Source organism: Peromyscus maniculatus, chromosome 16 (genome assembly GCF_049852395.1).
Source record: "Peromyscus maniculatus bairdii isolate BWxNUB_F1_BW_parent chromosome 16, HU_Pman_BW_mat_3.1, whole genome shotgun sequence".
NCBI lineage: Eukaryota > Metazoa > Chordata > Mammalia > Rodentia > Cricetidae > Peromyscus > Peromyscus maniculatus.
Window position 1 is genome coordinate 66,786,967 of NC_134867.1, and position 12,995 is coordinate 66,799,961.

Here is a 12,995-nt window from a genome sequence, read left to right on the forward strand (position 1 = left end):
CTTCCCCATCTTGGCATATTCTTTATTCCACTAGAGAACAATTCAATAAGCTACTTTGGATTTTGATACCAAAGTTAAATCTTAATAAGAAGTATGCTCTATTACTGAGGCAGGAACAGGAATCTGTGATAGAGCCTCTGCCCTAAATTCTATCATTTTGGAGACAGTATGTTAGGTCTCATATTGTAACCAAGGATGTCACTGAACTTTTGCTTTAGCAAAAATAAGCACCCTAAAAGTAGCAATCTAAGACCTTCCATCTTCTTAATTTTTTAACAGTACTTCATATTAAGCGTCCTTTATTGCTTTACCACACCTGGTCATGTTGAGATCAGCTGTTAGAAACATAAGCAAAGCACAGGAAATTGCTTATCAGCACATAGCTACCTCAAGGTAGAAATTCAGTCCCTCCAGGCCTGATATATGAGTGGTTCTCAGTAAAGTTATTTGAATTAATGATTTTCTTATCTGGTGAATTAATAGAGAAATAAAATGGTCAGGAAAAAAAAAAAATCTCTGATGGCTTTGCCACAGTTTGTCTCCAGGGGTTCAAGTACAATAGGACATTTCCTCCTTTTTATTAAAAGACACTTAATGATATCTGGGGGCCTCAGAACTATATGTTTTGGGGAGGGAAATAGTGGTGGGAAGGGTGGAGAATGGAGAGAAAAGAAGACAGCAATATTGGTGGAAATATCATTGAAACCATAACTCTCACTAGAGGCAAAGTTTTGCTTTGTGTTTCTATGAGACAAAATTCTACTACATTTCAAAACATAGATATATTTGTTAATTTTAGCATATATTTAATTTGTAGAAAAAATCCATTTAGCAACTTTTATTACTCTATTTTACACATCTATTAGTTCCATGTTCTGGGCAAAGAACAGCTTCTAATGTAGTCTGTCAGTAAGTTGTGCCATCTGGTGGTATTCTTGAGAATTACAGAAGGCAGAAAGCTAGGGCCTTGTGGCTCAGCCTTCCAAGTGTTGGAATTGCAGGCTTGCATTACACATTGCGAGAAGTAATCTTGAAGAGAAGTGGGAACTAGAAATAGGCTCATTTTCTACCCACTGTAGTAAGAATTCCCAACATTTTTATTAATTTTTTTACATAGTTCCTAACTTAAACTGTTAGAGCTAGTCTCTTAAAGGGCTTTTGTACTATGACTTCAACATCTTGTCTTCCCAGTTTTAGCCCAGGATCCCATACTTGGTAGGCTTGGCACATTATATTTGAGGGAGATTATAATCCATTACTATAAATTAACATTTCTCTTTGTATTTGGCCACAGATAATTGCAATGTTAAATTGTATGTCTAGCTTTCTGCTGAAAAAATTAAATTCCTGTTGAATTTTGCTTCAAGTCTTTTATTTTCAAATTGTAGCCAGTCAGAAGATGATTCTGGGTCAGCATCAGGCTCTGGATCTGGCTCAAGTTCCGGCAGCAGCAGTGGTGGAAGTAGCAGCCAGTCTGGGAGCAGCGACTCTGATTCTGGTTCTGACTCAGGAAGTCAATCAGAGTCTGAATCAGATACATCCCGAGACAACAAAGTCCATGGAAAACCACCAAAAGTTGATGGAGCCGAGGTAATTCAGTGTAAAGTAGGATTTTATTTTTGTATTACTTTAGAAAAACATATGCAGTTGATATTACTTCTACTAGAGTTTTTAGGAAAAAATAGACATTTATTTTTCATGGATCAGAAACTGTGGCCATATATCTTAACTAACTGGATTAAAAGAAGTAAATGGCTAGAAAATACCTACATACACAAGGGAAACATTTTCTGCCTCTTTAAGACAGAAGCTGAATTTTGTGACTGAGCTGTCATGGGCTGGGAGTACAGTAGTAGAGTACAGTCCCTGCCTAATGTACATGAAACTCAGATTTAGTTTCTAGCACCACGAACACCAAATGATAGAATGGAGTTTCTTGGGTAGAAGTAAAGACTGCTTGAGGTAGTCTTGTTAGGCTTGCACGGTCTGCCCTCAAGGTCTACAGAAAGGTGCTTATGGCTAATAGCAGGCGTACTTGACAGAAGTGTTCACTGGAAGTTACTGGTAGAATAGACCAAGGTTGGAAATCAGCAGGTCACTCACTGCAAGATAACCAAACCTGCTGTACTTCATGGCAGTGCATGCTGTATCACTCAGAGTGTCAGAATCCTGTGAACTAAGATGCTTGGGTCAAAAGTATAAATCATGTACAGCTTTGTTAATGGAGAGGCCCCTCTACCATCACCTCCCAAAAAAGGTCAAAGTGCATGAGCAAAAATTGCTTAGTGACACGATTTATATATATATATTTTTACAAATAGTGCTGCTATGAACATAGCTGAGCATGTATCTTTATGGTATGAATCAGCATTCCTTGGGTATATGCCCAAGAGTGGGATGACTGGGTCTTGAGGTAGTTCGATCCCTAATTTTCTGAGAAACCGCCATACTGATTTCCACAGTGGTTGTGCAAGCTTGCATTCCCACCAACAGTGGAGGAGTGTTCCCTTTGCTCCACATCCTCTCCAACATTGGCTGTCATTGGTGTTTTTGATCGTAGCCATTCTGACAGGTGTTAAGGTGGTATCTCACAGTCGTTTGATTTGCATTTCTCTGATGATTAAGGATGTTAAGCATTTCTTTAAATGTCTTTCAGCCATTTGTGATTCTTGTTTTGTGAATTCTCTGTTTAGCTCTTTGCCCATTTTTTAATTGGACTGTTTAGTTTAGTATTTTGATGTCTAGTTTCTTCACAATTTATATTTTGACCCTGGCTTTTCACCTTCACATAACACAGGAGAAAATAGGTAACCACACTGTGAATAAGAGTAGTATATCACATTACCACTTTGTTTTGTAATATAATATTTGAAGCACCAAAAGCATGATGGTTATTACATACAAAATCCAACATGCCATAAGTTTCTCATATTCACTTAAAACTCTGCATTTTATTTCACTGTATTGCAGGGACCTGCATTTATATAATGAATGAGGAAAATGATTTACTTTGAGGGGTGTAAATGTTAGAACTATAGTTTTTAACCACATTTCAGCTCTCCCTGGTTTATGTTTCTGGTACAGTTTTGGAAATCTAACCCTAGTATTCTGGCTGTTCAGAGATCTGCAATGCTTAATAAGAAGCAGCCACAGCAGCCACAGCAGCAGCATCCAGCTTCATCTAACAGTGGATCAGAAGAGGTAAGTTCATTGCTAGCTGCTCTTTAAAAGCAGACTAACTCACTAAATACGATTGCTCTGAATGAATAGAAGGAGTCCCTGTATTTAGATACATGGATCAAGAATCTTGGCATGTAGACATCTTTTTCTTTTATACCAATATTTCTACTTTCAAAGGTTAATAACAAATAGTGGAATCTTTATGTACATTTGCTCATCACAGCCAAACAAATAAAATAGCTAGGTTTGGTGGTACCTGCCTGCTGTCCCTGCTCTCAAGAGGCTAAAGCAATGTGAATTGTAAATTATGAGCTTGAGACCAACCTACCATACCTAGGAAAACACTGTTTCCGGATAAGAATTAGAGAAGCCAAAGGTGAAATTTCAAGAAATATTAACTATTTGAAATAAATTTATTCCAAGAAATAAAATTAAATAGGCCGAATTGGCGTGGTAGTGTGTGTTTATAATCTTAGAACTTATGAGACCGAGGCACAAAGTTTGTGACTTGGAGGCCTTTTCTCAGTGTCCCACCTCCAATATTTTGTATCCACACGTAGAGGCACACATATTTCAATGGATATAGACATACTGGTTTTGTACAATGAGCCTGGGCTTGTTACTTAGAATACTTGTGTATTTTCTTAGTTTAGTTTCTGTTGTTGTAATAAACACTGACTAAGAGCAGCATGGGGAGGAAAGGGTTTATTTTATCTCATGCCTCACAGTCGTCATAAAAGGAAGTCAGGCCAGGAGCCTGGAGGCCGGGACTGAAACAGAGGCTGTGGGAGAGTGCTGCTGAGTGGCGGCTGCTCTTCAGGCTTACGGTTCAGCTGCTTTTTTTTTTCTTTTTTCTTTTCCTTTTATTTTATTTTACAATACCATTCAGTTCTACATATCAGCCACGGGTTCCCCTGTTCTCCTCCTTCCCACACCCTCCCCTTACCCCCAGCCTACCCCCCATTCCCACCTCCTCCAGGACAAGTCCTCCCCCGAGGACTGCGATCAACCTGGTAGACTCAGTCCAGGCAGGTCCAGTCCCTTCCTCCCAGACTGAGCCAAGAGTCCCTGCATAAGCTCCAGGTTTCAAACAGCCAACTCATGCAACGAGCCCAGGACTTGGTCCCACTGCCTAGTTGCCTCCCAATCTGATCAAGCCAATCGACTGTCTCACCTATTCAGAGGGCCCTGATCCAGCTGGGGGCCACTCACCCTTTGGTTCATAGTTCATGTGTTTGCATTCATTTGGCTATTTTTTTTTCAATAATTGAGAAAAACTGAAATTTATTATAAGTCACAGTCGTCCTAGGGACCTCCATGCTATATATATAGCCTTCATGGTTTTATGGGTTGTGGTCTGATTGTTCTTTATTTTTATATCTAGAATCCACCAATGAGTGAGTACATACCATGACTGTCTTTCTGGGTTTGGGTTACCTCACTCAGGATGATTTTTTTCTAGTTCCATCCATTTGCCTGCAGATTTCATGCTTTCATTGTTTTTCTCTGCTGAGTAGTACTCCATTGTGTATATGTACCACATTTTTTTCATCCATTCTTCCGTTGATGGGCATCTAGGTTGTTTCCAGGTTCTGGCTATTACAAATAGTGCTGCTATGAACATAGCTGAGCATGTATCTTTATGGTATGAATCAGCATTCCTTGGGTATATGCCCAAGAGTGGGATGGCTGGGTCTTGAGGTAGTTCGATTCCTAATTTTCTGAGAAACCACCATACTGATTTCCACAGTGGTTGTACAAGTTTACATCAGCTACTTTTTTTTTTTTTAATATCTCCTAGGACCTGCCATGGTGACACCACATGTGTTTAGGCTAGGCCGTCCCTTATCAGTCATTACTCAAGATGTCCCATAGACTTGCCTGTAGCAATCTGATGGAATTGTTTTCTCAACTGAGGTGGTTCTTGCCAGTTGACTCTAGTTTGTGTTAAGTTGGCAAAAAGTAACCAGCACCTGTGTGTACTCATTCACATGGTACTTTGATCTGAAGTATTCCCAGTTGGTATATGTTGTTGGAATTTATTAATATTTAGGCCATATACAATATAGTACTATAGACATATCCTACTATGGATTACTTTACTTTCTGTCACTGTATATATTTGTATATATTTGTGTATTCTAGTGTCAATATACTTAAAGAAATTTTATTTTATTTTACTTTTTTACAATATTACTGGCATATATGCCACTTTTTGGGGCAAGATTTTTTTTTATTTATGTGTACATGTCTTAGGTTTTTGTTGCTGTGATAAAACACCAAGACCAAGGCAACCTATAGAAGGGCTTATTTGGGACTTACAGTTGCAGAGGGATAAGATCCCATCACCATTACAATGGAGAAGCATGACAGCAGGCAGGCATGGCACTTGGAGCAGCAAGCTGAGTTCACAACTTAAACCATGAATAAAGAAGCAGAGACACAAACTGGGAGTGGCCCAGTTTTGAAACCTCAAAGCTGGCCTCCAGTGACATACTTTCTCCAGCAAGGACACACTTCATAAACTTACCCAAACAGTGCCACCAACTGGGGGCCAAGTAGTCAAATGCCCAAGATTATAGGGGACATCTCATTCAGTGTATGTGTGTCTGTGTCTGTCTGGGGATGCATAAAGAGGCTATGGGAGACTGCCAGGTCTTCTTGAGCTGGAATTACAGGCAGTTGTGAACAACCCATATGGCTGTTGGGAACCAAACTCTGGCCATCTGCAAGAGCAGCAAGCACTCTCAACATGTCTGTCCAGTTCTAGAATTTTTATTTTTAATTACTACATAGGAATTGTCCTTGTTTCGGGGGGAGACACTATGACTAGTATACTAGTGTCACACTATGGCAGTGGGCCTTGTGCATAGGGAAGCACTCTGTCACACCTCACACGTCCGTCCTCGGACATTTCAATGCATGCACACACTGAAGTAGACAAAGGTTCTCGATATGCCTGTTACCTCACACATGCATTGTGTTTTTGTGTTGGGAACATTCAGAATCTTCTCTACTGGCTACTATATATAAAATGATCAGTTGTCATGAACTGTATCATGCTTAGCATCAGACTCTTACTCAGCAGTATGCTGTACCTATTAACCATCTGTTTCCAGCCCTCCTTGGTTGATCCTCAGCTCTGAAAACCACTCTTCTTTTTTTACTTCTCTGAAAAAAAGCAGCTTTTTAGCTTTCACTATACATGAGAACATGCAGTATTTGTCTTTTATATCTGACATATTTCACTTAAGCTAATGAACTACACTTCCATGTATGTTGGCTGCAAATGACTGCATTTCCTTAATTTGTATGGCCGAATAGTATTTCCTTGTGTGTACATAACCAATTGTTTAATTCGTTTATTAATGGATACATTTTATTTCATATATTGGCTATTGAATAACCCCAAATTATTGAAATATTATGAGAATAAAATTTAAAAGAATAAACATGTTTCTATGTGTTGACAAGAATACCTGGATGTTTCTACAAATAAAGTTTAAAAAATACCAATTCAAGATTTTATTGAATCTGTAATCTGCAACAGTAATGAATGATCTCTAGGATGCTAGCTAGGTCTGAATTTTTCAAAATGCTGATGTTGTCATACTCAGTTCCATTGTCTCAATTTGAATAAGGATGCTTTTAACATGAAACAAAACAGGTATTGTTACAGAATGAATGCTAACTAGCATAGCAAGTGAAACCTTGCTAACCTGGTCAGATTGGATTGTGGTGACTGTCCCTGTCCTTGCTCTCTGTAGGATTCCTCTAGCAGCGAAGACTCAGAGGACTCCTCTAGTGAGGTCAAGAGGAAAAAGCATAACGAGTATGTATTGTATTCAGCTGATGGTTTTAATGCCAGGGAAATAATATTGTTTTGTATTTCTTTTGTAAATTTTCTTTCAAAAAGTCGTTTCTGAAGTTCTTAGTTCATGGTGTTTTCAAAGTTAATTTAAGCCACTATCGTAACATTTGTCTTTCTGTGACCAGCTGAGGTCTGTTTTATGCCAGCTCTTTATCTGTTGCGACCTCTCCATTCCTATATATTTGTGAAGTAAAGAAACTTTAAATGATATCAAAATATTACTTTCCAGATATTTTTATAACTTGGGAGAAAAGCATGTAAGATCATAGGATAATTGATTGAGTTTGTTGTTGTGTTAATTACACTCATACAGTTAGTTCATCTACACATGAAGTTCACTTCTGCAGAACTCACTTAGAAACTCATTATAACTTCCACAAAATCTGACCCAGAAGCAGTAACAATACTTTCTCACCTTAGATCCATTTTTATTGGTTTGGTTTTTCATTCTGATGTTTTGACCGAGGATTTTCTATTTGTCTTGGGTATTCTGTATATTTACTTTGTTCTATGTATGTTTTGATTTATTATTTTTCTCACAGTCCTTGTATGTTTATAATCTTAAGATTCATACTTTTAAGTTTATGAAAATTCTGATTTTGTATCTTTGGATATCTCTGTTTCTCTTTGACCTGTCTCAGCATGCCCGTTACTAGGTGTGTTTTGGATAATGTAGTTTTACTCTGTAAGCTTTACTATGTGATGTTTTGTCTTTGTCTTGATGTGTTGCATTGTGTCTAATTTCTTCAGATCTGTTTTATAGATTTGTATGATCAAACATAAGGCTACACACATGTCACAAAAGCACTGATAATTGAACTACCCTGTATTCTAGTTTCAGTGAAAACTCAATATTGTATTTTCAACTGTGGTGCTTCTCGGCTATTGAAATCTTTTATTGGGCTGTTAATTTCTCAATTAGCATAGACATACACATATGATAAATGAGTAATTTGATGCGTAGACTTGATTGGGTATAAAAATTAATTACATTTAAAATTTTATTTGGAAGACTTTTTTCCATGTGTCCTACATAATACTTCTTTGAGTGTCCATGCTCTAAAAAGACCCCAAGATAAAAATAATTGGCTTCTACTATGTGTTTTCATAATCTGTTAACTTCTTCATAGTCACAGTTGATGTAGCATATATCAAGCCATGGAACAAAAACAACATGACCTGAGTTAGGATAGAGTACAGGTTGTATATTGTTACCATATGCTTGTGGCTGGAAGTATTTCAGGTTTTAGAATTTAGCAAATTTAAGAATATTTGCATATGCTTTACCTCTTGGGTTACCTGTAACCTAAGCTCCAAATCTCCAAAATCTCAAATCTGAAACTTTTCAAAAGTTTCAAGATTTAAGATTTTCATATTAGGGATATTCAAGTGTAAGAGTGTAATATGTATCTTCATCTGAACTTTATATAATTGCAAAATATTAACATGTAGACCCAATATTTTTCTGTACATGTTGATTGAAAAGAAACTAAGTAGACTAGAACAGGGAAGATCAAGGTCATAAAGGTCATTATTCATTGAGTGTTGGTTGAGTTGATACTGTTGGGAGTGGTTTAGTGTCTGGGTTACATTCTTCTATAATTAAATTTTTTTCTTACAGAACATTTACTATTGTTTAAAAATCAGTTTAGGGGCTGGAAAGATGGCTCAGCAATTAAGAGCACTGGTTGCTTTTACAGAGGACAGTGGTTTAGTTCCCAATACCCCCCCCCCCCCCACACACACACATGGTAGCTAACAACTATCTGTAATTCCAGACTCAGGGAACCTGACCCCCCATTCTGGCCTCTGTAGGCACCAGGAATCCAGGTGGTGTACAGACATACACACATGCACACAACACCCATACACAGAAAGGGATATGTTTTTTTTCTACAGCCCATGAGTTGTTTGCTGTGTTTTCAGTACACTACAATGCAGAGTCCTCTCCCAGAGAAGGGTCTTCCAGAGGCAAGAAACTGTCATCCAGATGTGCAGGTCCTTACTTGTTGTTTACGTGCTTGGGTGGAATCTTCCCCTTGGACTGCTCAAAGTCCTGATTCCCCAATGTGTAGACAAAACAAAACTCTGCCAGTGGCGTGCGGCACCACTGAGCAGGATGCATTGGTGAATGCAGCTCCCTGTGGCCAGATCACCTAGACTTCAGCCACGCTGTGCCACTGCTTCTATACCAAAAGAAGTGTTTTTTAGAAATTACACTTTCTAAAAAAAATGAGAGGGGTGAATGAATCCCCTTTGTTTTTTAAAGAGCAGTGTAGCATACAAACCTGTAACTATTTGTTCATACAGTATTCTTTCATTTGAGGATTAAATAAATCAGTAAAACACTGTGGTGTTAATAGAGAAATCTTTACAAAGTACTTCTCATTGTTACTCTGCTGACATTTAGTATCTTTCAGTGTGGTTCAAACCAGTAGTTTCCTTTATATTCAATGAAATAATAGACTGTAGTTAGTTTTGATCATGCTTGTATTTTAGTAATATAATTTACTTATGATTAATATCTAAATAAAAATATTTTATGTACAGTGAAGATTGGCAAATGTCTGGGTCAGGATCTCCATCTCAGTCTGGTTCAGATTCAGAATCTGAAGAAGAGAGAGATAAAAGTAGCTGTGATGAGACAGAATCTGACTATGAGCCAAAAAACAAAGTCAAAAGCAGAAAACCTCAAAGTAGGTGAGTATAGTATTCTGTGTTTTAAAGCTAAAAAATCGTCCTTTAGAGAAGGGCTTTTTTTTGGGGGGGGGGTAATAGTTTCTTAAAAAAATTTTATGTCAATGTTTCTGTTTATTCCTCCTTCCCTCTCCAGATCTAAGTCAAAAAATGGGAAAAAAATTCTTGGACAGAAAAAGAGGCAGATTGACTCGTCTGAAGATGAGGATGATGAAGATTATGATAATGATAAGCGAAGCTCTCGCCGCCAGGCCACAGTCAATGTGAGCTACAAGGAGGACGAGGACATGAAAACAGACTCCGATGACCTCCTGGAAGTCTGTGGAGAGGATGTTCCTCAACCTGAGGAGGAGGAATTTGAAACAATAGAAAGGTTTATGGATTGCAGAGTTGGGAGAAGAGGAGGTATGTTTGCAAAAATATTGTATGGTTTGCTCATTAAATTTTTATCAGTAAAGGACAGTATTTCTTAAAGACTTTCCAGTTTTGAAAGCAAAGAAAGTGAATTTTCTTTTATTTAGCATATTTGCTGTCACAATATGCTTAGCTGACATGTCTCTGAAAATGTCCCGACCACACTGTCCTTGTATTATAGGGGTGGGAAGGTTTTTAACTTAGTAGATTTGCATTTTTCTTATATTTTAAATCACTTGTTTCTCTTTATATACTTAAAGAATTTTTGGTTTTTTGACAATTTCCCCCTATGTCTTGAATATATGGGCTTCTTATTGCTTAATGTAACTGGAAAATAAAATAATTAAAATAGCAATTAACAAATTATTAGTTACCATATGTTAATGGGTGTGTTGTCGAGTATCCCACTGTGTTTTGAAAAATTGGCTTTCCTTACTTAATTAAAAAAATTGTACAATTATTTAGTGTACACATGTCTGAGGATGTGTGTTGTGTGCACACGTGCCTGAGGATGTGTGTTGTGTGCACACGTGTCTGAGGATGTATGTACCATGCATGGCTCACGTGGTGCCTGGAGGCTGACCCTTGTGGGTTGGTTCCTTCTGTCATATGAGTCCGGGGAGGCAGCACTCGGTGGTGACCTTGGTAGCGAGTGTGTCCGCCTGCAGAGCTGTCACACTACCTGTGTTCCCTGTTTTGAAAGCTCAAGAGAGGGTTGAATGAGATGTCCTTTATTTATATGTGACATTTTCTATACTTTTTTGTATTAAATAGTTTGCGTATCTAATGAGTGGTTTTGTACACATTCTTGAAACTTTATATTTGGAAGAAAATAACCCTGTAACCGTATTACGTGGATTTTTCTTTTGTCTCTAGCTACTGGTGCTACTACAACCATTTATGCTGTTGAAGCAGATGGTGACCCAAATGCAGGATTCGAAAAAAACAAAGAGCCAGGAGACATACAGTATTTAATCAAATGGAAAGGATGGTCACATATCCACAACACTTGGGAGACAGAAGAAACTCTCAAGCAGCAGAATGTTAGAGGGATGAAAAAATTGGATAATTATAAGAAAAAAGATCAGGAAACAAAACGATGGTAAAAAAACCTTTTTTTTTAAATAGTTGAAGATTACAGTTAACTAAGCTTTATGGTATTAAGAAATACATAGCTAAGAATACAGTGACAGCCTCAAATATTTATAGTCTGTATTATTTCTGTCACGGTGAAGTTCAGGTCTGACCTTGTCTTTTATAAGAATCACACAGACTGTTTCATGATGTTGGTCAGGATATATAGCTTGCCTGGAGTGTGCACAGCCCTGGGTTCAGTCTCTAGCTTGCCAAGGAGAAGATAAAATGACTAGTGATGTTTTCATATTCTTCACTGTTCAGACTTGGTTTACTCCATTAAAGGGTGCAGTGGGAGCTTGTCTAAGAGATAATTATCAGTGCGATAAAGTTATTTAGAGGAACATCTGAAGTCTGTTGTTGTTTTAAAATTTTTCAGGCTGAAAAATGCTTCTCCAGAAGATGTGGAATATTATAATTGTCAGCAAGAACTTACAGATGATCTACACAAACAGTATCAGATAGTGGAGCGTATAATTGGTTAGTAGTAAATAAATTTGATAAACTGTTATCTGTTTGGTGTGTTTTTGAGATGGGATCCCATTATGTTGCCAGTGATGATCTCAGTCTCAGAATCCTCGTACCTCAGCTTCCTGAGGAGCTGGGGTCGCAAGTATATACTCCCAAGGCTGCCTTTAGACTTGATATCTTGCTTGAAGTCATGTAAGCAAACACCAGAATGTGGTGGTATTCTAATTGTACTGAAATGTGATTTTAATTGTATGTTAATAAATAAAGTTGCCTGGGGGTCAGAGCTATTAGAGCCATAGACAGAGTGTGGCGGTGGTGGTGCACACCTTTAATCCCATAGATCTCTGTGTGTTCAGGGATACAGCCAGCATTGGAGACATACGCCTTTAAGACCTGGGAGGCTGTACATACAGACAGTGACGAGGCAGTCACGTGTTTGGGTTTACAACCAATGAGAAGGCAGAACAAAAGACTGTGAAAAGACGGACAGACAGGAAATAGGTCTCTTTCAGGAAGCTAGGAGTACGCAGGAGGAAGGGTGAGATTTTAGCTCTGAGCTCTGACCTCTCGGCTTTCTCTTTTACATTGGTTCTGTGTTTCTTATTTAATAAGATGGTTGGTTACATCTACACCAGAAGTTTACTATTTACACATAAAATACAGTAGCTTGGTTTTATTAATATTGTAATGTAGATGATCTGTTTTCACTTGTGTAGCCTTTACTGAGTATACCTCTCACATAATTAAATAAAATGAATTTCTGATTCATCTCACAGCTCATTCCAATCAAAAATCAGCAGCTGGTCTTCCTGATTATTATTGCAAATGGCAGGGGCTTCCATACTCAGAGTGCAGCTGGGAGGATGGAGCTCTCATTTCCAAAAAGTTTCAGACATGCATCGATGAATATTTTAGCAGGAATCAGTCAAAAACGACTCCTTTTAAAGATTGCAAAGTGAGTACTGACATTTTAAATTAATGCAAAGGTGTTAAGTTATAAGCCTTTATAGAGAGTTGAATCCTGATGTCAGATAGGCTGAAAGAGTACTTAGATATGCCTTTTAGAGAAACTGAGATTCTTCTAGTGGCACTCTGTTTAAAATATGATAAATTGGTGGTAATGATGGTGGTATGGAGAAACTGAACAGAGAACATTTCCCTTGAAGTTGGAGGTGTATGTTTGGTTAAAAGCAGCAGATGTTGCTGAAAGTAAGATCAGAGTCAGAAC

The 12,995-nt window shown here is 37.9% G+C and overlaps 1 protein-coding gene across 4 annotated transcripts in view; it reads left to right on the forward strand.

Moving 5' to 3' along the window:
• The window catches only part of Chd1 (chromodomain helicase DNA binding protein 1), an 82,665-nt gene that overhangs the window by 22,061 nt on the left and 47,609 nt on the right, over positions 1-12,995 (forward strand). For 2 of the 4 annotated variants that reach the window (XM_076552993.1, XM_076552992.1), the window contains exons 3-10: positions 1,389-1,590; positions 3,085-3,201; positions 6,948-7,012; positions 9,602-9,751; positions 9,885-10,153; positions 11,039-11,264; positions 11,676-11,776; positions 12,544-12,722. In XM_076552993.1, coding sequence (XP_076409108.1) covers positions 1,389-1,590; positions 3,085-3,201; positions 6,948-7,012; positions 9,602-9,751; positions 9,885-10,153; positions 11,039-11,264; positions 11,676-11,776; positions 12,544-12,722 — 1,309 coding nt within the window. Of the gene's footprint in view, positions 1-1,388; positions 1,591-3,056; positions 3,202-6,947; positions 7,013-9,601; positions 9,752-9,884; positions 10,154-11,038; positions 11,265-11,675; positions 11,777-12,543; positions 12,723-12,995 lie in introns of all 4 variants that reach the window. The other 2 variants (XM_042261965.2, XM_042261964.2) reach the window with 2 other exon arrangements.